Here is a 24975-nt window from a genome sequence, read left to right on the forward strand (position 1 = left end):
CGGGAGCCGCCATCTTTGTTTTTGGCTGTCTAAGAGTGAAGTTGGGGCGGCCATCTTGGTTTTGGGCTCCCCCCCCCCCCAACTCGGCGGGAATCGGGGCTTGCGGCGGCGGCCATGTTGAGTGAGGGAGTGAAGTCTAACGGGTGTTCACAGACACTCCGCGTGGCGCCATGTTGGGGCCGGGCAGAAACGCGCCGTCGGGGTGATGGAGTGATTGATTGGGTGGAGGAGAAAGGCGGTGAGTCCCCGTTCATTTTACGGCGGAGGCGGGGAGCGGCGGCCGGACGGCCCTCCTCGTCAAGGGGTGCTGCCGTCTGCCCTGCGTGCGGTCTTGCACTAGGCCGCGGCTCCTCGCTGTGGCGGGCGGGGCTGGGCGGGCCGTGTAGGCCTGAGGTGGGCCGTGTAGGCCTGAGCCCTGTAGGCCTCTGAGGTTGGGCCCTGTAGGCCTCTGTGGTGTGGGCCCTGTATGTAGGCCTCTGCGGGGTGGGCCCTGTAGGCCCGAGGTGGGCCCCGTAGGCCTCTGAGGTGCGGGCCCCGTAGGCCCGAGGTGGGCCCTATAGGCCTCTGCGGTGTGGGCCCCGCAGGCCTCTGAGGTTGGCTGTGTAGGCCTCAGGTGGGCCCCGTAGGCCTCTGCGGTGTGGGCCCTGCAGGCCTGAGGTGGGCCCTGCAGGCCTGAGCCCTGTAGGCCTCTGAGGTGTGGGCCCTGTAGGCCTGAGGCGCTCTGGGCCTACTCCCTCCTTCCCTCCCTTATACAGATGGGCCTTTGCTGTTGGTTAACCTTTATCTCCTCATCATTTCTATGTGTGTGTATGAACATTTGCCCTTGTGTTTCTCTCCCAGCTCAGCTTGCAACAGGGATGCGATTTTCCCTCAGCCCTGCTGAGAATGAGGGCGTTTGGTTAAACGTGTGATCTGTTTGTATTTAATTTATCTTTAGGGATTATCGAATAATCGCGGTTTAATCCTATAATCCCGGTGCTTTGTGTCACCTTTAGTCATGCAAGTTGCTTTCATTGCTACTTGTTGCTCTTAGGATCTATAGGATGCTGGAAGGGAAACATGGAGGAGTCAAATGGAATGTCTGTTTTTAGCTTAAAAAGAGAGGAATTGGAAGCTGTGTGTGTGCTGTGTGAGGTGGGAACCTTTGCATTGGTTGCAAATAGTACATTCAGTTTACATTCAGTGTAAGCATTTTGCACTCTCATCCCCAGAACAACTTGTTCTTCTGGTGTTCTTTCAGTGACCCAAATTGCAGCATAATGCATCAATTCTTCCAACTTTATATGAGGAATGGACTGAAAGAAGCCCAAACGTGTCTCAAATTGCACTTGACCCCAACATCTAATGCGTTTCTATGCTGTTAGAATGACCTGAAATGCTTAGTTCAGAATATGATGTGTGTGTAACTAAATGGCAGCAGGAATGGGAGCAGAGGAAAACGACACGCTTCTTAATAGATGGAAAAGGGAAGCATTGATCTGAATACGTCCTAGTTGCAAGTGAGACCTCGCCACAGTGAATGTATATCATGTTGCAAACTGATGAAGGGCTTTAATGGAAATAGAGTAGATACAGCCCAAACTTAGGCTGCTTCTGGTGGACATGATAATCTGTGTGGTGTTTGAATGGGTCTGTATGTAGAGGATATTTGTGGCAATGGTTGGAAATGCAAAGTTCCACTATAGACATCTATTGGAGCTGAAGGTGATGGGGAAAATAGCAGTGAAACCGGAGCAGATAAATCCTTGTGTTGGCTTCACCACTAGATGTCAGTGCTTGAAACTACAACCAGAGCAAGGCAGACAAATTAGGAATCAATTGAGGAGGAGGAATGATATCCTCTGCTCATACTTATGTCTCCTGGGGGTTAAGTTGCCTTAATAAGGTTCTTGAGGTAAGTTTAGTGGCTTAACTAGCAGAATGTTCCAGGCAGGAAATGAGGAATTTCCTGGTGTTGCTTCTAAAGGAAGTTTAGAAGGTGTTTGATGATTTGAAGTTTCATGTTAAATGACACAAAAATGTGTGTTTCGTTTCTTAAATCCTGGCTTCTTGAATATATTCACATTCTCAATTGCCATGAAGGGCAGCAGAGGTAGATAACAGGAAACCTAGGTGAATCTGTTGGAGTCTTTTTAGGCCTTGATCCTCACTAAACCTCTTTGAAACCAAAGCATCCTCCTATGTACAGAGAGGGATCTGTTAGCAAATACAGGCAATGAGAAGGGAATCTCCACCAAAAACCCATCCACAATCTCCATAAACAGGTATGGACATCAATAGGCTTAAATAAGATTTAAATGTCCAGTTTCTTGCCTTGGTTTGTGCTTGCTGTGGTGCTGGGTGATCTGTCTGAGGGATCTTAATGCAGCTATTGCTTAGGTTAGTGGTGGTACAAGGTAGGCTGCTTATGTAGGAGTTGTTCTGAAGCAGAATGAAAATGCTTCAGGTTTCTCACTTGCTTTCCAGATCTTAAAGCATTCACTTTAATTACTTTGCGTGCTGTTTGCTATGCTGCATTCCTCCAGGGTTACTGTACCTGTTTCAGCATGTTTTAAGGCAAGTGGGACAAACACTGAGTGATGAGACTCTGCTGCAGAAATATCTGAAGTGCTGTATTTCAACCATTCTTCCTTGCTTTTAGGTGCTATCTCAGACCAGCTGTGGGGGCTGCAGTCACACAAAGGCAGCACCATGCTTGTATGCTGCAGCTCTATGGAGTGTTGCCACACAGACACGAGGATCCAGGACTACTTCACTTTGTGTTCACATCTTCTGAAGGTGAGTACAGCTGAGTTTGATCTGGTTTGGGTTCCAACTTGCTTCCCTTCAGTGTCCGTTCTCTAATAGAGCAGCATAAAAGAACCTTCTGATCCACACATATAAAGCTTGGAGAATCTCTGCTCACAGCTTGATGTGTCTTAAAGGCCTGTACTGAAGTGGGTCACTCTGACAAGGGCACTCTTACTATAAGATAAGTGAAGCCTGGCTGCTGCTTGCTGGTTATATTTTTGGACAGGTCCCTGAGCAACCTGATCTACTTTGGCCCTTCTTTAGAGCAGGGGTTGGAGCCTAAATTGTGCTTACTGTGACTGGTGGGAACCTTACATTTGGTTATTGACTGGATTAAACAAGGTATAGACAATGACATGCAAGCAAGTTAATTGCTGATATGTGTATACAAGTGACAGAAGGTGCAGAGTTTATAGACATAAATATATAGACATAACAGGCTGCGGAACCTGGGCTGACAACAAGCATAGCTCCAGGTATGTTCAGAGCCTTGGCTTCTGTCCTGCACTGAGGAGACCAGCTCTCCACTGGGCCTTAGTACACATCAGAAATAAACCCAACAGCAACAAATGTATTTAGTTCAGAAAATAATAGTGGTGAAATCACATCAGACTGGGTTGATCTGTAGGTTGGCGTGGTATCTTTATTTTTGCTGTTCTATGTATAACAGCTGCTATTCACATCTGAAAAACTCCAGTTCTGAGGATTTGTTTGCAGTTCAGCAGCTGATAATTGACCCGTTTCATCTCTTCCATGCCCTTTTTTCTGATAAAACAAAACAGGAGCCTTGCAAACTGTATGTTTGGGGAGGGAGTGGGTGGCATTATTACTTTTCTTAAGCCTGAAGCTTGTTTAGATTCAAATGGATGCTGTCTTGTGGGTATAAATACTCATGGAAACCCTTTTAGAGTTACAACCACATACCATGCATTGAGCTGAAGGCCTTATAGGGCACAGCTTGCTGTAGTTGTATAGGAGTGCTTTAGTCGACCTGAACAGAAACCATCTACTCATTCCTTCCCCAGGGGCTCTGGCATGCAGACATCTGAGTAGAGCCTGTGTTCTATGGCAACAGGAGGAAAGTCAAGCCAGTTTGGCCTGCATCTGTTTTGTTGTTTTTTTAATTGTAATGGAAAAAGGATCCAGTCTGAGTCTTGCTGAAAGCAGAAGTTTTACACTTAGTTACAGCTGAATATAGCCACACTTCCTGCTTTCCTCCCTCCCCTCCTCCCTCCCTCCCCTGGGTCTCATAGCATAATCTACTTATTAAATAGTTGCAATAAAAGTACATTTTGCCCTAGCAGGATTAAAGCCTATTGGTAGGGAAGATATTTTTATGCCATCCTTGTCCTGTTCCTGCCAAAACGAGGGTGTTTTTTTGGACTCTTGTCTGCTTTTGGATTTGTGATCTGCTCCTTTAATACATTCCTTCCAGTCTAGGCAGTGTTCTCCAACTGCCTGGCACTGATGTTAATGCCTTGCTTCCTAATCAATCAAGTCCACTCCACGCTTCCTTAAAGGAAAACTCTGCTCATGTTGTTCAGCCCAGTGACACAAACTTCCACAGGTGGAAGAAACGTTTGTCAATGGCAAATGGCACCGACGTGAGATGTGAAGGCCAAACTTTAATCCTGTTTGGCATTTCTGAGCCTCTGGGCAGTTCTTTCCTTCAAACTGAGTATGGGACTGTGGACAATGAGCAGAGATTTAGTAGCTCAGTTTCCAGCTGTCCTAAATAACCTGATTATAGCAAGAAGGAGGATATTAACAAGGGGTTATATGTGTGTATGGTGGGGGCAGAGTTTGTATTCACTTTCTCCAGTAACGAATGCAAACTGCCTATACAAAATGGATGGGGGATGTAACTGGAGGAAGCGTCTCAAGATGGAATCAGTCACTTCTATCAGTTTTTATTACAAGGTTCACAGTCCTTTGTATCTAGAAAACAACATAGTGTCAAATAAGATCGGGGTGAGCAGCATTACTGCTTTTTTTGTGTCCTGTTTGAAGTTCAGTGCAGCAAAATGGCTGCTCCTTGGGTAAGGTTTATGTGCCAGCTGGAACTGCTGACTTCCTTTAAAACTCCTGGTTTTGTAATTATTCATGGCAAAAAAAAAACCCAAACCCCACACCCACCCTGTTTCTTCCCATATGAACTCCTGGCTTAGTGAGCTACGAGGTGAGCCAAGTAGGTTATTTTCTTCAGTGTCTGCATTTTTTCCTAATTACTTTGTGCCAGTTGTTACCACGCAGTTTTCTTTACCTGTGCCTCAAAATTCACAGGCTTCATGTTCTCATAGAGCTCAGCAATGTTTCTTCTGGAACTCATCCTGGTATCTGATAGGATAATATTCTTGTGCCAAATACAGCCCTTCATGTAAACGTTATTTTTCCCCCTGTATTACGTTTCTAACATTCTAATCTAATTCAGTTTCAGGGAGCTGAGAGGTGGTGGTGGTGCTGTGTGACTGAGCAGCTGTGCTTTGCCAGGCTGTGGCAGATGGGTGAGCTAAAGCTCTCATTGCTGACACTTCTCTTTGCCAGCTGAGAAACCAAGGGCTCGCCTACCCTGAGAACATGAAGCTATTCTTCAACACGTCCCCCTAAGCGAGCTGTCCTCCCTTCGTAGTTAACATTTAACATCTAATTCAGTCTTGTGTTCTTTTAGGAGACTGTGGTGGTAATTTCTGAACACAAGTGGTTGGGAATGGGAGGAGAAACAAGGTCATCTCTTCAGATAAGTGGGAGCTGTCACTGTAGATTGCGAGTCCTGGCATCCTTTAGGTAATGCCAGCTCCTGCATAGGTGCAAGGTTTGGCTGGGGATTGCTCCAAATACCTTTATACTAACATTGATAAAGAAGCAAAGTGGAGATCCTGTGTTCAGGCTTCTCCAAGCGTGTGCCAAAAGGATCCCAAACAAGACAGTAAATTTATTTCCTGCTGTGTCTGTTTTCCAGTAGGATAAACTTCAGGGTCACAGCTGTGGATGTGCTGAAGGTGTTTGTTGTGGCTCTTCCTGCACCAGGCCCTGCTGCTTGCACTGTTTGTTTAAATGAGAGCTACTCTCCTGGCTCGTGGTTTGTATCCATCTGTCTGTTCTCCTTGGTCCTTGCATTTATTTACGTGCTCAGTTCTGATGTTGACAGTGCTGGACGTCAATGAATGCTTGGAGGTGCAATCTTCCTTTCTGTTTTCTTGATGATTCATGCTATTAGGAGATGCTTCCTGCCTTTCCATGACTTAGTGAAAGCCATCCATTTCATAACATCTCCTTAACTCTTAGCAGAGCTTATAGTTTGTTCCCAAAACTCCCACTGTTTTCACTGCAAAGCATGACCAGACTGTGAAATAGCTTGGCTGCTCTGGTGAATAATCTGTTAGACTCCTTTAATAAACGGCAGTTGTATTTATCTTACTCCATAGGGCTTTTCATCTCTAAACATTTGAGTGCAGAAACTGTCCACTAGTGAAATGCAGCCGTCTCTCTTGGAGACAGAGTGGGAGGCAGACAGGCGTTTTACTACACGGTTTAGAGTGAGAGGAATTTTGTTTAAGGACAATGAGGGAAAGCTGAGCTTGTGTGCTGAATGACCCTTTGATCTTCCACGTTCATGCTCAGCTGATCAGGACTTTAAATCTAAGCTCTGGCTGCTCCTACCCATAGCAAACAGCCAGAAGTGTTGTCTCATTTAGAACCAGAGTGCTGGACTAGAATGGCAGTGCTGCAGTGACATCTGTTCAGCCTTGCATGTCTCCTATCTGCTTGTTATTTCCACACAGCCGTTCTGGGATGGGGAGTAGGTTGTACACGAGGGAGTAAATGGGGGAGGGTAAAGCCAAGCCTGTTAGACAGAGTTATTTTGCTGCATGCTTGTAAGCTGAGGAATGGGCAGTGCTGTAGCATTAAGGGCCATGTGGAGCATGCTGCATAGGTCAGTCCATAGCTATAAGGGAACCCTAAAGCTTTGTGGTGTTTGCTGTGATGAAATGACTGTCTGCCCAGGGCTCTGAAGGGTGAGGAGAGTTAACCAGTGGTGTGGCTGGTCAGCTGTGTGCTGTGGCAGATGCAATAGAAGCGACCAGACACAGTATGATAAGAAGATGGATCCTTGACCTGCAGTTGTAAAAGCTCGTTACTTCAGCTACTATGCAGCACATCATTAGGAAACTTAATTACTGGGAGGTGACTCCATGGCGTAGGCTAGAGTGTAGCCTGCAGGAATGGAGGAGCTGTAATTTTATGCTTGTTTGTGGTGTATCTCTCCCCAGCAATGGCTGATCTTGTTGCAAATGAAACAAACTTGGCTGGCTGATAATGTGCAGCTCATCTGGGCTAGCGTGGCTGCAGCCCCTTGATAGGGGCCTTGATAGGTAGCAGCTGGGGATGGCTCGCTTCTTCCTATGGAATCAAACAAAACGTGGCTTGTTTTTAAAGCTTGGAGGAAACATTTGATGAAAGCAAAACTTGGACTCGAGACAACGTGGTGCTTTGCTTAACTGTGCTGATCTGCTTTAATTTGAGTTGGCCTTACAGTATTTATAGCATGAGATACGGTAAGAACAGCCAGAGGCACAGCTGGGTGACCTTTGTGCTATAACAAAACAACGCAGAGGAGAGGGAAGATTTGGAGTTAGTTCCAGCTGTGAGCATTGCAGTGCTGCAAAGAAACTGAAAGGTGGGTTTCAATTAGGACTGATAGAGAACCCTGAGTGAACTGACTGCAATAGCAAGGAGTCACCATTGCTCTGTTAGGCCTTTAAGAATGCTGTTGTTGTCCCCATCAACACCTTGCTTTGCTAATAGCTGCTGTGTGTGTTGGGGGAGGAAATAACTTCAGGAAGGGCGTCCTTGATACGAAGGAATGTCTGTATGCAGAACAGCAGCCAAGCTTTGAAGTTGTGCTCGGTGTGATTGCTTTTTAACCTTGTTTCTGCCTTGGGAAAACAGGCATCCGAGGGACCTTTGCTTTGTTTCAAACTCAGTGTGAGGTTGAAAGAAGGAATGGGTGGATAAAAGCAATTCACCAGCAAACAGCTCAACTGTTTGAACTCCCAGAATTGCCCCTTAATGGTGCTGCTGTTCTGGAATGTTCTCCAGCCCTTCAACCAGACCTGAGCAGAGATCACTGTGCCTCGCTGTACCACTGTGATTCCGAGTCTTATCAGCCATCTCACAGCACTCCTTGCTGGGAGAGATAGGGCCAATGAGTTTGATGGGTGCCATTGTTTGGTTACCAAGAACTAACAAGCAAAGATGTGGCTTTTATCTCATCTTTGCTTCCAGCAGGAGGTACATTGTCCTCCTGAAGCCCTGCAGTGCATGAAGCCCTGCAATACACGAAGCCTTGCAATGCACGGAGCCCTGCAGTATTATATGAGGCCCTGCAGTATTATATGAGGCCCTGCAGGTATTATATGAGGCCCTGCGGTATTATATGAGGCCCTGCAGTATTATATGAGGCCCTGCAGTATTATATGAGGCCCTGCAGTATTATATGGAGCCCTGCAGTATTATATGGAGCCCTGCAGTATTATATGGAGCCCTGCAGTATTATATGGAGCCCTGCAGTATTATATGAGGCCCTGCAGTATTATATGAAGCCCTGCGGTATTATATGGAGCCCTGCAGGTATTATATGAGGCCCTGCAGTATTATATGGAGCCCTGCAATGCACGAAGCCCTGCAACACACAAAGCATTGCAATATACAAAGCCCTGCAATATTATATGAAGCCCTGCAATGCACGGAGCACTGCAGTATTATATGGAGCCCTGCAATGCACGCAGCCCTGCAATGCACAAGGCATTGCAATATACAAAGCCCTGCAATAATGCACAAAGCCCTGCAATGCACGGAGCACTGCAACACACAAAGCATTGCAACGCACGCAGCCCTGCAACACACGCTGCCTCTCCCCCCTGCAGGCTTCTCTTCCTAGAAGCAGCAGGTTGCACTGCCTGCTTTCCCACCTGCAAACAGATACAGGCAGAGGACGGGCCGTGCTCCTGCATGGGGTCACCCATAGCTGCCATCCTGCCTTGGGTTTGGTAGAGATACAGGGGTTGTTTAAGGAACGTGAGCAAAGAACCCCAAGTGTTGTAGGGGTTGGAACGAGGTGGCGGTGGGCGCCATGATGGGACCGGCCTGACAAGGCGAAAGAGAAACCGCAGTCGAAGGCTGTGATTGGTCGCCGGCTGCTGTGAGGGGGCGGGATTTAAGGCTGTAGTTCGTTTGTGATTGGTTCTGACTAAAGGTTTGACGCTTGTTAAGGATTGCAACGTTCCGATTGGCTACATATACAGCGCGTGCGGCGAGGAGCTCTTGAGGCCTCCTGATTGGCTTGCATTAAGTGGGCGGAGCTATCAGCTACCCAATAAGCGCATGGCTCCTCCTTTTAGCCCCGCCCCCGAGCGTTTAAAAGCGGTGGCAGCGGCGGTGTGCGCTCAGTGCGGCGGGTCGGGCCGGGCATGGCGGGTGCTGTGGGCACCTCGTGCTGCCGCGGTGGGGCTGGGGGGCTCCAGCCGCTACGTGCCACCATCCCCTTCCAGCTCCAGCAGCGCCACGGGGGCCGGGCAGGTAAAGCGGGTACCTCGGCTGTACTCGGCTCGACGGGGCTGTACAGCCACCTCCGAACCGCAGCCTGTGGAGCTGGGGCCGAAAATGGGGGGAAAAAAGGGCTGGGAAGAGCAGGACGTGGCTGCGGGGTGGGGGGAGGGCAGGGAGCGGTCGGGACAAAGCCCAGCTCCGGCCCCACGCGTGGGCTGGTTCCCATAACCCGGCCCTTTGTTCGGTACCGCAGCCGTGAGTCCATTTCCAATTGAGTTACATCGTGAAGGTTTCACTCCAGACTGATTGAAATAGAACTTTTTGCTGAGCTCCTTTGGGTTTTCCTTTATGTGCATATGGATGAGCTGCTGGTGGCCTTTGGGTCTGTACTATAACCCTCATCGGGTCTGCAAAGCACCGAGGGCTGCTCCCATAGTGGATACAGCAGCTGCAACCCGGCCCCAAATGAGAACGAACAGCCCTTCCCAAGCTCTGTGCTCTTCATTGCTTTAGGATTGAGTCTCGTGCCGCTCCTGGCTTGGCTTTGCTTTGCTTTGCTTCGCATCGATCCTTGGAGCTGTTAAAAAGCTTCTCGCTCAATTTACGCTTGAAACGAGTTAATGAAATAAACGCTGAGCTCTGGGCTCTTCTTCATTCTCAGCATGTGCTGAAAGGGAAGGTGAACTTACTGCTAATAGGGCAATTATTCCGTAGCTTCAGTTGTTACCGAAAATCAAACCTCAAAGAAAGGAGGAGGCAGGAGGGAGCTGAGCGCTGAGCCTGCACGCAGCAGCGTGTGCCTTTCCCAGGGCAAAAAGGCTTCAGCTCCATTGACACGAAGCAGAATTGCTGCTCTTCATTTCTTCCTGGCTCTGTGCCTCACTGCCGGGGCTGTAACAGCTTCATTTCTTTCCCTTCCTCTTGATCATAGACATGATCAAGTGTTTGAATTTCCATTGCTCTCTGCCTCAATTTGCTCCCTGTGTGTGTGGGAGCAGCAAGGCTTTAAGCAAAGAAACTGCTCTGGTGGTGATTCACTATCGCAGAGCTCTGCTCCCACCTTTTGGGATCAAACGTGTTGCTTTGGCACCTCTTCCCCTTCTGTCTCAGCCTCCTGTCCTGGCTTTGCAGGGATCTCTGTGCTCAGAGAGATGCTGTGAGATCCAGGGGCTGATCCTGCAGCTGCTCTGATAATAGAGGATCCCATTGAAACCAGGAGCAGCTGTTGAGTCTCTCAAAGGGCTTCTGTTGAAAGGCAGAGCTGGAGCTGGGGGATGCCAGGAAGTTGGGCTCAGAGTGTTTTAAAGGAGTCGATTTGGCTGCTTAGAGATCAAGATATCAGATTCATTGCTTGGCATCCTGAGATGCGGCATTGCCGTCCCTTTGAATCCTGTGTCCTCTTGAAAGTGCTGTGGCTTTTAGTAGTGCAGTGGGTAGCTGTGTATTCTGGTTTGCTCCATGCTCAGACCGGACCCGTCCTTGCTGCGTTCCCTTCTTCCAAGTGAGGTGGTGCTGGGTGCTCATGGGGCTCCATGGGGATGGAGACCCTGAAGCTTAAAGCAGCCCATGGGTCTGTTGTGCTATGGAGACCCTGAAGCTTAAAGCAGCCCATGGGTCTGCTTGTGCTGTGTGTGCTCTGGGTTGGTTCCTCCCAATCCTACATTGCAACACCTGAAACATTGGAAGTTCCTCCCTCTGTGCTCGAGTTGCTTTGAGCTCCGTTCTTCTCCATCACATCAAACCTGGCCTTCTAAAGTAAGACAACCAGAAGTCTTTATGCCTTTTCCACTCTAGCACTGGAGAAATAGGATTATTGAAATAGGAACTTGCATTTTAAGGTGTGAACGTAAGCAGGTTAGTAAGCTTAGCTGTCTAAATTGGATCACACACAGAGGGAAGGAAGATGGAATACAGTAGAAAAGCAAAGTCATGTGTTGTGTTATGAGTTGAGCAGCTTTTAGAGCACTCTTGATTAAAATCAGTGAGTGAGGATGGAGCTGGACAAGAAGCTCCCACCAGCTGCTCTTCTCAGCAGTGATTTGGAATGGATGGAATCGATTCCTCGGAAGCAGGTGAGGTTGTGCCTTTGTCCTCCTGGCCCTGTGCAGGTTTGTCAATGATGATGTGCCAAAGGAATGAAGGGCAGCAACAGAACTGCAGCTCATCCATCGTCCAGGAGCATCTGACAAGTGCTGGGCACCACTTCACATCCCTTATGAGCCTCTGAGTCTGAATCCTCTGTGATGGCCAGCAGAATCCAGGCCTGTGTGTGCCTTACAGCTCTTCATGAAGCTCTTTAGCTGGGCCAACTCGTCTCCTTGGGATTTCATTGCTTTCCTGCTCGACTTTCTTGCTTCTGAGACGTCCAGTTGTTTTGCTGCGTGGATCCTGAAGTAAGCAGGCTGCCAAATAGCTTTATTTGGTATCTGAATGAAAGCCGTGCCAATGAGTGGGACACTGTTTGTAGGCTGTATTGTCTGAGGGGATGTTTAGCAGAAGGAAAATGTCACTTTACCACTTGAAAATGGTGTGGGAACGCAGCCCACTTGATAGTGCTGGTAACAGCATCTCTTCTTCCCTTTGCAGGCCTCAAATAAGGAGTGAGGGTCCTTTCTGCCTCCCTCTTATTAGTTGAACATAGTAATTTCTTCAGGCCTTGCTTTAGGAGCTGGTGCCCAATGGTGTTTCTGTATCCTGGGGATGTGAGTGAAGGCTGTCATTACCAAAATAGCACTCCAGGTGTTTGTGGTGTCTGCTCCTGCGTTTCCTTTTCTGCTCATTGACACCTGCAGCTTTTTAGAGGGGGGTGCTTAAGCAAATGAACAAGGAGCACAGAGACCTGCATGGTCCGTATCGCATCCCCAGTGTGAAACTGAGAAACCTGTAGGGAAGGAGGATCAGAAGGAGCAGTTTGTTGGGTACCAGCTCTCCAAAAAAGAAACAGAAACCCTTAAAAAGAGAAACAAAAGCCTTCAAGTGGAGGACTGGCATGGGACAGCTGCACTGTGCCAATGGCTGCTTTGCAAGCTCTATAAGCTTTGCTATCCTAAATGTTAGGGTTTGACTCCCAGGAGTTCTGCTTTTGCCTTCAGGGTTTTGCTGGTGGATATAAAGGGTTAAGTACAGTGGGGCAAAGCAGTTGTATGGAGGCTGATGTGGGATGGGAAAGCCTTGGAGATGTCCTGCTGCTCTCCAGGAAGAATCCTACTTGTGTCCCATGAAATCAAATCACTCCCGGTATCAAACAGCTGAGCACAATGCGTGGCTCAGGTTTGGGGTGGGAGCGTTGCAGGTGGCTTTGTTGAATGTAGAACGAGTTTGTGGCCGAGTAATTGGAGCCCATTCACAGCACTGCAGCCCTCAGCTGATATGGATCAGACCTTCCATCTAAACTTGCTGCTTCCAGTTTGTCAGCCTGTGGATACGGGTGTGGGAAAGGGGAAACAAAGGACACATCCACAACTAATCTTGACTCGTGTTGACGTTCTGTGGGTGAAACAAGCTTTTCCTTGCTTTCCAACGCTGGAGGTGACATTGAAATGTGCAGCAATGGGAGCACGCAGTGGGTTTGATCTGCAGAAGGCTCCGGAGGAACACTCGGCTCATTGACCCTCCATGGATGTTTGCTTCTGGATCTTTCTATCAGCTGAGGTTTGTCTCATAGAGCTGCATGGAGCACAGCTGAGCTTTCACATTTGTTGGGTAAGAACTGGAAGAACCCGGGCACTAATCTGTGCTGTTCCAGGTGGGGTGAACATTTCCTTATGGTGCAGAGGAAAAAATGCTTTGCTATAGAAGCGATGCTGAGCACCAAAGTGCAGCGAGTTCTCCTTTATGCAAAGCTTGGTGTTGAAATAGCAAGACCTTTAAGCTGCATTGAGTGCAGCTGGTTGTGCTTGGCATGTTCCCCATTGCTTGTGCAGTTCAAGGTGATGGCACCGAGTTGGCTGGGTGTGATTGTGCTCGTATCAATGGGACTTGTAAAATCCATTCCCTCTTGGGATGGTTGCAGAGGAAACAAGGCAAGGATTTGAAGATGGTGCTGTGGTTTGTCTGCATAGTGGTGGATGGCTGCTCCCATGGCTGCCTGTGTGTCACTGCACAGAGCTGCTGCTCCTGCCCTCACTTGGTTTCTCCCACTTTGCCATCCTCATTCTGCAGGGGTCACTGGGTGCAGTTCCTGGCTTGGTCCTGTGGCTGCTGCCCTGCATTGAGCTGAGGTGGGAGGCACAAGGAAAGCCATGGCAGGGGCAGCAGATCAGTGGTTTTTTTTCTCACCTTTCCTTCCCAATGGAGGCTTTTATCAGTAGTTTCACTCTGGGCCCTGCCCTGAAACTCATCCTAATGACAACTATGAATGGGAAAGAGGCTTTTGTCATGCAGCTTGGTTTGATTGATGTAGCCGTATGTCTATAAAGCACAAGGTGCCTTTTTCCTTGCTTTTCAGCTTGATTGTAACTGTAGAAATATTGAGGATGTCTCTGCTCTGTTTGCTTTACTTTGTACTGGAACATTTCCAAGGGCTCAGGAATCAAAGGTTCCTCACCTTGGCCCTGCCTTCCGCTGAGATCTTGGTTCCCAGATGCTTATCAGAGTTGATTTAAGGAGGTGTATCAAAAAGGGGGCGGGGGGAGGAAGACACCCCCAGCTCTGCTTTCATAGCTGGGCTTTCACTTTTCAGATAGGGGATGATGTGGGTGATTGAGCAGCTCCTCGGTCACCTCTCTTTTTTCCAAATCGGAGTGGAAATTACCCCAAAATCTGCAGTTAGAAGAGGTTTTTGCTTGTCTCTGAACCCACCCTTACAGTCTGTAAGGCTGCCTGCCCTTCTGTTTGCTTCTGATCCTCCACCAGTTTCAGCACAGAAGTCCATCCAAACCCACAACCCTCCTGTCAATGGGAGCAGATGGGTGTGCATTGCATTGGCCCAATGGAGGCAACGTGTGCTTCGACCAAAGGCTGAAATTCTTCAGATTGTTTTCTCATTCGGAAAACAAACTTAGAATTAAGATCAAGGTGAAAAGTTCAGCTCCTTTCCTCCATTAATGGTGCTCAGTTCCAGCTCCAAGTCCCTGGGCTGTGGCCTGAGCTGCTGCTGGTTCTTCCTGGTGTCTCACTGTGATGCTGGGCAGTTTTGCTTTCCCAGTGCTGCACTTTGTGTGCAGGAGAAGCACTGAAGCAGAGGCAGATCTGCTGTTATCCTCAGGGCTGTGTGCGTTTTGCTTTTCTTAAGCCACGTGCATTGGGTTTGAGCAACAGTCATGAGGGGGATTGCAATACAACCACAGCTTCTGTCTCCTCAGCGGAAGGTGTGATGGATTTCCCTGCCTTTCTGCATTGATGTACATTGCACAGAGCTCTGAAATCCCATCCTGGGCTGACTGTGAGTTTTGTATCTTCTTAAAAGCCAAAGGGACCCAAACCACCTGCTTGCTGCTGGGGGTTCAGTGCTGTTTGGAAGCAGTCTGTCAGGTAACCTGATTGATTGATTCACCCTGATGGGACTGAAATGAGGGGCTGAAATGAGACCTGAACAGCTTTATAACATCAGAGCATCGCTTCTCATCTTGATTTCACCACCATTTCCACTGCTCATCACTGCTCTGCCCTCAGTTTGGAGTCCCCTGGGTAGGAGCTGCATTGTAAGGAACATTACAAGGTATAAACAAGGGAAGCTGCTGCAGAACTTAAAGAATCAGCTGTAATTTCTGTTACAGTTGGGTGGGAGAGATTTGCATGAGTCAATTATTGACCGAGCTGCTTAGGTTCCAATTCAACCTGATGCTTCCTGTGAAAGCTTACAGCTCTTGTTAAAGCCAATGAGCAGAAAGCTGCATCCCAATGCATTCCCTGTGCCTGGTTAGTGCTGAAGTGTCCCATTGCTTCGTGGTTCACTTTAAAGCTGGTTGTATTGAAACGTGGGCTGTTGTGTCGTGCTCTGTCACTTTAAGACAGGCTTCTCATGGAAGCCTTCCAGAAATGTCAGGGTCTGAGCAGTCCCTCAATCTCTAAACAGGCTTCTGATGTTAGAGGGTGGGTTTCCCCAGGGTGAAATTCAGGGAAGGAAGGAATAAAGTTTTATGACCTCTAAAAAGAAAGCAGTAGTGGGAACACTGGGTTTTGTTTGTGGATTCAGCTCATTGAACAGTGACTGGAGAATTGGAGGGTCCTTTTGGTTCCTGTTGTAATCAATGGGCTGTAGACGTTTCTCTTTTTAGATGGTCTGGCCCATAGAGATGAGCTCCCTGTGTTGTGGCTGGGAAAGACCAGAGGCCCTGCAGATCCAGAGCTCCGTGCTGAAGGCTTCCTGTGCTGAAGGCTTCCTGCTTGTGCTCGCATGCATCACACTGATCTCCTGGATCAGAGCAGCCCAGTGGCTCCTGGAAGCACAGTGATAACTCTTATCTCCAGCAGCTTTGCTGTCACGTGAGAAGTAAAAGCACCACAGCCAACACTTCTCAGCTGTGGAGCTGCCAGGACCCAGAGCTGGGACCAGGTGGCAGCTGTGCAGCTCGGTGCTGGGTGCTGATAACAGCTCAGGGCTGCACACAGGACACTCCACCCTGCTGCAGCACCTGGCTCCTTGCAGCCACTGCTTGGCCTCCATGTCTCTGAGTGCTGCTCACAGCTCTTGCCTTGTGATGCTCCTAAATGGAGCTGCAATGCTCTTGTAGTGTGCATAGGGTGCTGTGCACCATGGATGTGTCCCTGCTGTGCTCCAGGTGCTCATGGGCTGCATTTGGGGCAGCAGCCACACGGGATGGAGGTGTGAGCAATGGGGCACTGGAGAGGAAGCTGCAAATGCTCCCAGGTTTCTAAATTAGTGGGAGCTGTCTTAAGCCATCCCCTGTTGGAAGCAGGGAGCGTGCCTTGAGATGCCAGCTGGGCCGACACAATAAGCCTTTAATCCTGTGTGGACCTTGTGAGGTGTGGCTGCAGTGCAAGGACTAATGCTGTTCCAGCCCTCCCACGTGGCTTTTTTGTTCCTACCCTTCTCTCATCTAGAACTCGAATTCCACTTCTCAGATGGCATTTTAGCTGATAAAAAAGAGGTATTTACCCAAGCAGTGAGCACAGCGTGTCACACAGTGAGAGCTGAGACGCCTCTATAGAGGTATTTGGCACACAGTGTGGTGCTGGGTTCAGCTTGGTCAACTCACTGCCAGCCTTACCCTGAGTTTAGGGAGGAAGGAGAGAATGTCTGTGCAAAGCACACCTGGAGCAGAGCTGCTCGTGGCCTCATTACACTGCCAGGAGGCCACGGGGGCTGATTGTAATGCAATTTGCATGTCTAATCAAAATGAAATGCAAACAGACTATTCTGCTGGCTTGAACTTGCCTCTGATGATTGCTGCCTTTTTGGGTTTGGTGATAACAGCTTTCAGCTGCAGGGCTGGTGACAGGGCTGCAGGAGAGGGCAGCTGTGCGCTATATGTTGAACTGCTTGTATGCATGAAGCTTTTCCTTCCTGGTGTTTGTAGGTTCTGCTGTGAAATCTGCACTGGTGGGGGTCACCTCCTGGAACAGGGAAGCAGAGTGAGCCCAGGGCTGCAGGGTGGGTGCTGGGGTGCTGCCATCCTGCCTTGGGTTACAGCAGCGCTCATGTTGTGCTCTTCCTTCCTGCTGGTTGCTGGGTGAGCGCCTGCAGGATCCAGAGCTCTGCAGGTGTTCTCTAGGCCTCCCTTGGCTGGGAGCAGGTGGTTGCGTGCTTCCTATGCTGCAATCAAGGCGTGCAACCTGCCCATCTCTGCTGGGTCCTTGCAGCTGAAGCGTTGTGTTCCAGCTAATAAGAAATAGGGCTCTGTAGGTGCAAGGTTGCCCCGCTGAGCACTTCACCTGGTTGTGTAGCAGCTCCTTTGGCTTAGACTGGAATGTCTGATCACTGCTTTCAAGTAGGCACTGAAGGGCTGCAGTAAAATCTGCTGTACAGAAGCAGCCTCTCAGTGATAAGGGCAGGAGCTCCACCAGCCCTCACTGCCCCGCTCTGCTGCGTGGTTCTCATAGCCCAGCAGCAGCAGACTGGGAGCTCAGGGCCTCCAATAGCACTTAAATATCCAAGAAGTGAATGAGCTTCTCCAGGCTGTGTGTGCTCCCTCCCTCCTTGGTTTCTTTGCAGTGGATGTGGGCTTGCTGGCAGGGATGGCTGTTGCTGGAGCTGTGCTTTGGAAGCCTTAATGTCCTCCTCTCTTCTCTCCTGTGCAGCGAGTGTTCCCTGTGCTGCTGTTACTGTGGAGAAGCCATGTCGGCCCCGGCAGCCCCACGTGCGTCGCACCTCCTCACTGGACACCATTGTGGGCTCCTACCTGCTGGGGCAATGGCCACGGGATGCTGATGGAGCTTCTGCCTCGTGCATGAACGACAAAGCTACCCAGGTACGGATACAGGCTGTGCGGGACGTCCCTGGGCCAGGAAGGGGCTGAAGGGCTGCAACGGGTGTAAACTGGGCCAAGAGAGGAAGCGTTGCATTGCCCTCCATCCAGATGCAGCTTTCTAGGAAGGCTGTTTTTTTCCCTTTGTGCTTTTCAGCTCCATGATTCCATTTCGGTGCAGAGTTAGAATTTCCTTGGCCTTGTTTGGAGGCAGATGGCCCCTGGCTTTCTGCTCCAGCCCTGGCTCACTGCTCGGGGTTTTTTTCTTGCTTGCAGCTATGGGCCAAGTCCTTATATAACACACATGGGCCGTGTGCCACACGCTGGGACGGTGAGGGTGCTCCCACAGAAGGGCTCACTAACACAGCACAGCTCTACCGTAGGATGGAATTGCTCCAGACCTCAAGGAACTCTTAGCAACCTGTAAATATTACTGCATGGCAGCAAATAGTGCTCGCCTATCTGCAGAGGTGGAGGAATTCAGAAGGATAAGAGCATCCGTTAGCTTAGCAAGCCGTTTATTTAGCACGCTCTGCCTGTGTTAACTTTGCTGTTTGATCTTTGCTGTTCAACCATTTATTACTGGGCTGTTTGCAGGAAGTTCCCAATTGGATTCCAGCTTCCATTGTCCTCTCCCAAAGCGGTTCTGCCTGCTTTTGTTTCAGTCCTGGTGCCCAGGAGTGCAGCAGAAGGGAAGGAGTTTGTCAACCTTTATTTCTCAGTGAGGGAATCCCACTCTTCCTTTCTGTTTCAAGGCAGATTGGTGAGCACTGAGCTCTTTGCAGCCATTTATTTCCCTTGTGCTTGGTCCCTCCTGAGCATGGAGCTGCTGGCTGTGCTCAGTGTTCCAGCTGTGCTGCAGCCCTTCATCTGCTACCTATAAATGCCCATATGACCTTGCAACACAGCAGTGAAAGCAGCCATGATCTCCAGCATTACACACGTGTGCTGCACTGGTCTGTGTGCATATCAGATGCCTTGGCTGTCCTGGACGCTGGGAATAAAGTCCTGCTCTGTGTTCTAACTATGTTCCTCCAGGAGGCTGATGCCCCTTCCATGCCTTCAGGCCCAGCAGCTCTCAGTGCTGGGACTTTGCTAGTCAATACTGTATTTACCATCCTCCTTACGCAGCTACTGATCAGCTGTTGTGCAGAGCTGTGGAGATCGGCCATGGTAAGGTGGCTCAGTGAGATACAACTGCAGGTGCTCAGTGTGGGGGAGAGCAGCAGCAGCAGCGTGTGCCTTTATCTCGCTGTGCAAAGCGTTTTCCCCCCCCTCTTTCTGAGGAAGCAGCTTTGCCACATTTAGGACAGCAAGTTCTGTAATTTCCTTCTGCTGTGGCAGCCTAGAAGAGGAGTGGGATGGGCTGCATTCTTTACGTCCAGGTTTTCCTGTTGCAAGAAGCATCTCTTCTTCTTTTCTGAGCCCTGTTTCTTGGTGTGGAGCTCAGTGCTCTGGGTGTCTCAGCAATAGAACGGGGTGTTAAAGGAGCTGCTGTTTGAGAGTCTTCATGAACCTGAAGCTTTTCTCACATCCTGGCCTCATCCAGCAGCTGAAGCTGAGCTTCTCAGCTTTGCCTACAGCAGTAACATGAGATGGAGCTGAGTGTTGCCTCTTAGACTTCTAGCTTTTCCCCCTTACGTACGTGATCTGCTGGGCTGTGAAGTGACACAATGTTCTGGCATAAACACCAAATGCCGTCTGAGTTGTTTAGGAGAGACTATTTGAGGTAGGAAATGAGATCAGATGTGCTGCGTGCTCAGAGTGTGGGGTTGGCCTGAGCTGCAGGGCTTCCTATGGGAGCAGCCTGCTCCTCCACGGGGCGGCTGAGGCTGCTCTGAGCTCAGCAGGACCTCACAGTAATGAGCAGATTGCTTCTGTCAGAGCAAACTGAGCGCTGGGCTCCAATGGAACAGCTGCTGTGCTGCCAGTTCTGCTGGTCCTGTGCATGGAGACCCAGGCAGCACACAGTGTGTTGGGAGCGCTGTGCCCTGCATGGGGGGCTGCAAGGAGGGGCTTCATTAGAGCCCGTGCTTTGGGGCAGGGTTGGATTTCTGTCTGGAGGTCACCTGCATTCAGTTAGCACAGGAAAGCCTGCTACCTCTCCAGGTAACTCGCCTTGTTCCTTTGGTTTAAATCCATTTTGAGGCAAGAGGCTTCTGTCATCCTGCTTTCTGGATGGGGTTGTTGCCAACAGCTGCTGTCCTCGCAGTGGCCTCAGGGGAGATGAGGAGGAGCTGTTCTCAGGCCCTTGCACCTCCAGGCAGCCAGTCCCTGAGGATGGAGGAGGGGAGAGTTCTCCGGAGCCTCCCACAGCACAGCAGGGACACGGGGTGGGTGTTTTGTGAGGGCCTGACATGTGATGTTGGGAAAAAGCAGCCCTGCAGCTGACGTGCCTTGGGAGCGTTGTGATGCTGCAGGGCTGCGATGGGGAGGATTGAGTTGAGTGGAAGGAAGTTCACACCCATCACTGATCAGATCAACCCCTTCTGACTGCCATTGATACTCGTGATGGAGCTGCTGCTTGGAAAACAGCTGTGCAATGCGCTGGGGTTGTTTATTGTGCACCAAGAGCCAGCTGAGAGCTGCCAGCCCTTCAGCCAGGCATGAGCAATGGAAGCAGCTGGGCTCTTCCAGCATTGAGTCTGCTGGCCAAACCCTGCTTTTTGGTTACGCCTTTGAACTGCGATAATGGGAGCCTGAGGTCTCAGCAGCAAACTGTGTGTTCTCACAGCTGGGTGAGGCTTTTCCTCTCTGTAACGTTGCTTTGTACAATGAGTGCCTGAGTCCCTACGTCAGCCTGCTTTGGGCTGCAGGCAGCATTGGGGCGTGAGGAACGATGGCTGTGCTTCACATTGCCAGGTGCCCATGGGGATTGAGGAGCTGCCTCCTGAGCAGCTCTGTTGCCATGCAGGTCCCTGAGGTCCTTTAAGATGCTGTGACAACGTTGGGGTTTGGGGCAGTGCAGGAAGGATGCGACCTCAGTGCATTACTGAGTGATAAGGGGGAAGGCTGGGACAGGGCTGTGAAGGGGCAGCAGTTGGTTGATTTGATTCTTTGGGACTCACCCAGCAGCTTCAGGGCAGTGAATGTTGTGATTGTTCTCAGCAATGTTTCTCCTCGCTTCAGACCCCGGTGTCCTGGCATGACGTGGAAGTGGGGAAAGGCAGCTCCAGTGCTCACAAACGTTCTGCTTCTTGGGGTAGCACAGATCACCGCAGAGAGGTAAAATAGATCACACCCAGCTCCTGAGCAAGGGCTGTGTTAGCTGCTGGTGGGAGTGCTTGTAGGTGGCACAGTGTGCGTGGGCTCCAGCAGGGCCTGGCCCTGATGCTGCAGGTGGAAGATAACCCAGATCCCACCGCAGAATGGGAGCCCTTCCAAGGGGAGGTTTGTGGTGAGGCCTCGTGGGCAGCCCTGGCCCATCCTTGGAGAGGCAGCCGGAGCTGCTTGTTGTACAATTAGAACTGTCTCTATTTTGGCACTTCCTCATGGGTTCAGACAGAGGGGGGGGAGGAGAGAGATGAGACGTGATTATTTGGTTTTGGTGGAGGTGTGTTGGGTTGCTTCATTCTGACGCTGAAACTTTCTTTGCTAGATTGCCAAACTGAAGCAGCAGCTCCAACGAACGAAGCTGAATGGCAGAAGTGGCAAAGAAAAGGAGAAGAGCTCCCCGCTGCAGGGGGACCACGCTGTTCTCACATCGCTCCGGGTAGGTTCACATCTCCCTCTGCTGTTGTCCCTGCTCCTCCCAGTGAGGAGGAGTGTAAACTTGGGCCTGCTGACATCCCAGCCGCTCTCAGACATCTGCTCAGTGTCTGAGGAAGGGGAGTGGTTTTTTCTTCCCCCCCTTTTGCTGCTTCAGCAGATCCCCATGCTCCAGACGGGTGGGTTTATGTGGCTCTTGTGCCAGTCTTTGCCAGTCAACCTCCCAGCAGGCTCTGGCTGAGCACTGTGGCATCAGAATGGGATGAGAAATGGCTGAGTCTGTGCTGTCATAACTAACATCTTCGTCTCTGGGTTGTTGCAGGACTCTCCTTCAGGCTTCCTTTCTTCGTCTCCTGTTTTGAGGCTCAGTCCTTGCTTGCACAGGAGTCTGGAAGGGCTGAACCAGGAACTGGAGGAAGTGTTTGTGAAGGAACAGGGAGATGAGGAGCTTTTGAGGGTGAGTGAAGGTTGTAGGATCACCCTGAATCTCCTGTGTGGTCTCAGAAATGCTTTCCTCTCATGACGTTCACTGCCCATATCTGCTTCTTGGCCATGAGAGTGGTCTCTGTGTCCAGTTTTGTTCTAGGCATGTAGCTGCCTGAAGCTTCTTACAGGGGATGCAGAAGGGTCTGTGTCCTTCTGCTCTGGTTGTGGCTGAGCCTCTGCTGGGAGCCAGTAGAACGCTGTAGGAGTGGCTGTTTCTTCACCTTTTCTCCAGTAAAAGAGGTGAGTTTCTCCTTGTTCTCCTGAAACTTTGCTTCTTTCTTTCCTAGATCTTGGATGTCCCAGACGGCCACAGAGCACCAGCACCTGCACAGAGAGGCTCTGGAGATGCCTCCCTGATCCTGGAGCCCAGCAGTGGCAGCTGCAGCAGCCTCTCGCTTTCTCCTTCCCCTTCTGTGCCTCTCCACCTTTCTCCACACACCCCAGTGAGACTGGTGGCAGAAGAGCTCTCCTCTGCTGTAGATGAGGTGCAGCTGGATTCAAAAGAGAAAGGCAAGTGCTGAGCCCAGGGGCTGGGGATTCTGGGGGGGAAGGGGGGATGAGGAGGCTGTGTGGTGGATTGGAAGCTACAGATGAGGAGGTGGGAGGGGGATCTCAGCCACTTTCAGTCGTGGTGGACTTCCTAAGCCCTGGTAATTACACTCCAAGTGGGTGCTATCCTGTTGTAATACACATTGGTTATGAGCAGGGAGCTACACAAATGGTTTTAGCCCACAGCCACAGGGGTGTACTGGAATAACATGCTTGGAATTGGCTTAAACCTGTATTGGATTCTCATTAAAATAGCTTTAAAAGTATCTTTTATCCCTTGTAGAGGAGGGCAGCCCTTCTCCAGTCCTGGCCTTCGCTTCCTCTCCTCGGCCCAACCACAGCTACGTGTTCAAACGGGAACCTCCTGAGGGATGTGAGAAAGTCCGGGCCTTCGAAGAAGCTTCGTAAGTATGAGGGGCTGTGGCTGAAGAGATTCCATCAGCTGAGGTTGGTGCCGTGGCAGGATGCTGGGATGGGAGCAGCTGAGGCTTCAGTTGTGCTGTTGTGTCCTGCTCTGGGAGTAGAGAACAGTCTGTAAGAAAACACTGCAGCAAAACCTTGGCTGCTCAGGTCCTGGTGGAGGAGCTGAAAGCTGCAGTGTTAACCCTGGGACACACTGGGAGGGATGTTGTGAGATCTGCCCTTCCCAGGCAGTAGATAACTCAGCCAGCAGAGTTATCTCTTCTCTCTTGAGAAGGGAGCTGTAAATAAACGTGCTTTCAAAACAAAAAGGGCTGGTTGTGCTGCCCTGTGCACGAGGAACAGCCCAGCTCACAGCAAAGAGATTCAGCTTTTCATCAGGCTCTTTGAAGAGCACACAACCCCAGGTGTTCTCCCTGCAGCCGCAGGCAGTTTTCTGCTCTTGGGGAGCATCCGTTGCTGATCACATCCTCTGCTTCTCTTTCAGCTCCAGCCCTGACCACACCTTTCAGCCTTCCTGCCCAGATAAGAACAAAGTGCACTTCAACCCCACAGGCTCTGCCTTCTGCCCCGTCAGCCTGGTGAAGCCTCTATTCCCAAACGTGGGTTTTCTCTTTAGAGGTTTTCCAGCATCATCCAGCCCCAGCACAGGCATGTTTACATCCTGCCAACCCACAGCCCCCCCCTCCCCATTCCTTGGGGCACGGAAGGACGCTGCTGTAGTAGATAACTTCAGCGACGCGTCCAAATCGCCTTCACTCAATTATGAACACTGGAAACGTGGGCAGCCGGAGGAGAGCGTCGTCTTCCACAGCTCTCTGGTTGTGTGAAGCCTTTAGAGGGGGAAAGTCAGCCAGCAACAGCAGCTCTGGCTCCTCAGTGCATCTGGGCCATCCCGTGGAGATGAATGCCTTGAGGTTGGGACTTGACAGCCAAGGGGGGCAGCCCTGGGCCTGGAAAGCACAGCGGGCTGCCAAGGATGGAAGTAGCTGAGAAGTACTGAGTTCCACTGGACTCCTCGATGCTGCGGGAGGGGCTCGTTTCCCCCCAAACCTCCCCTGTTCAAAGCACTTTTCCTGCGTTGAATTGTCATTTCCTGTGTGATTGTTTTGCTGGTGAAGAGCAGTTGGGCTGGGCTGGGTTCTCCTGCAATGGGTGGAGCTGAGCTCCCTGAATGCGGTTGAGTTGGGGAGGATTCAGGTGAAGCTTCCAGCCCTTCTCATCTCAGCCTGCACCTCCCTGGACACCAGCATCCATTGAAACATCCATTGGGGAGCTCTGAGACAGCTGTGCTGAACCGGGGGAGCTCAGGTGACCAAATGCTGCCCTATATAAAGGGGGATCTGTGCTGTGGGGGGGTCTGTGCTGCAGGTAGAGATGCTGCTGCCTGTTGGGTGCAGGAAGATGGGATGGGAAACAAGGTGCAGTGCTGGGAGGAGCCCAATCCTGCTCCATCCCACACACTGGGGCTGCCCTGGGGGGGTTTATGGGCTGCTGGAAACAAAGTGATGCCAGGACGGGGGTTGAAAAGCCCCTTTAAGAGCAGCATTAGTTGCCGTTGTGTTACAAAGGCTGCGGGTTGGACTGAAGAAGCCTCTATTTTCTTACACGTCTGATGTAGAAACTCTATTTTTCTTCCAAAGACACTATTTTTGCAGCTGTTTTGGAGTTTGTATTTTACGGACAAGAGCTTAAAGGAGGGACATTGTTGTGTTCGGAGGGGCTTTTTGATGCTGTGTTGGCAGTTCCGTGGAGAAATAAAACCTTTCATGCATTTAAAGGCTCCCTCGTGTTTTTTGGGGTGGGTTTAACGCTCCTCAGTGTGAATGGGGTCGGACTTCCTGGTCAGGTGATGGTGGGAACGCCAGCCGAGCCCGCAGCCAGTCAGCGCGCTCCACATCTGCTTACATCACTCCTGGGCACCGAGCTCATGAAGGCCCCCAACATGGGGCTGCCCCAGCGGTCCCCGCAGCCCCATCGTGTCCGAACCACGTTGGCATCGAGCTCGGATCGGATGAGGAGCGTTCAATCCCGCACCTCTGAGATGGTCCCGCTCGGCGTCTCGCTCCGGCCGCATTTCCCCACCCCCGCCGTGGATCCGGCA

The 24975-nt window shown here is 50.5% G+C and overlaps 1 protein-coding gene across 5 annotated transcripts; it reads left to right on the forward strand.

The window, feature by feature from the left end:
• Positions 1 to 98: 98 nt before the first annotated feature.
• FAM117A (family with sequence similarity 117 member A) lies at positions 99 to 24651 on the forward strand. Of its 5 annotated transcripts, none has more exons than XM_015885696.2 (9): positions 99 to 238; positions 2642 to 2778; positions 17542 to 17711; positions 20838 to 20933; positions 21307 to 21420; positions 21739 to 21873; positions 22190 to 22412; positions 22735 to 22855; positions 23359 to 24651. In XM_015885696.2, exons 2-9 carry the CDS (start codon positions 2700 to 2702, stop codon positions 23699 to 23701), a joined length of 1281 nt encoding a protein of 426 aa, XP_015741182.1. In that variant the 5' UTR covers positions 99 to 238; positions 2642 to 2699; the 3' UTR covers positions 23702 to 24651. The 5 variants fall into 5 exon arrangements, with proteins under 5 accessions (XP_015741182.1, XP_032296819.1, XP_015741181.1 ...); XM_032440928.1 differs by lacking the exon at positions 99 to 238 and adding an exon at positions 726 to 2264; XM_015885695.2 differs by lacking the exons at positions 99 to 238; positions 2642 to 2778 and adding an exon at positions 9231 to 9369.
• Positions 24652 to 24975: the final 324 nt, after the last annotated feature.

Source organism: Coturnix japonica, chromosome 27 (genome assembly GCF_001577835.2).
Source record: "Coturnix japonica isolate 7356 chromosome 27, Coturnix japonica 2.1, whole genome shotgun sequence".
NCBI lineage: Eukaryota > Metazoa > Chordata > Aves > Galliformes > Phasianidae > Coturnix > Coturnix japonica.

Bases quoted from the DNA above. Each gene is read 5' to 3' on its own strand.
- FAM117A (XM_015885691.2), top strand. From the start codon at position 16,537: ATGTCTGTGCAAAGCACACCTGGAGCAGAGCTGCTCGTGGCCTCATTA. The intron at 16,895-17,541 runs GTGGGTGCTGGG...TCTCCTGTGCAG, and splicing joins AGTGAGCCCAGGGCTGCAGG to CGAGTGTTCCCTGTGCTGCT. The intron at 21,421-21,738 runs GTAGGTTCACAT...GGGTTGTTGCAG, and splicing joins CTGTTCTCACATCGCTCCGG to GACTCTCCTTCAGGCTTCCT.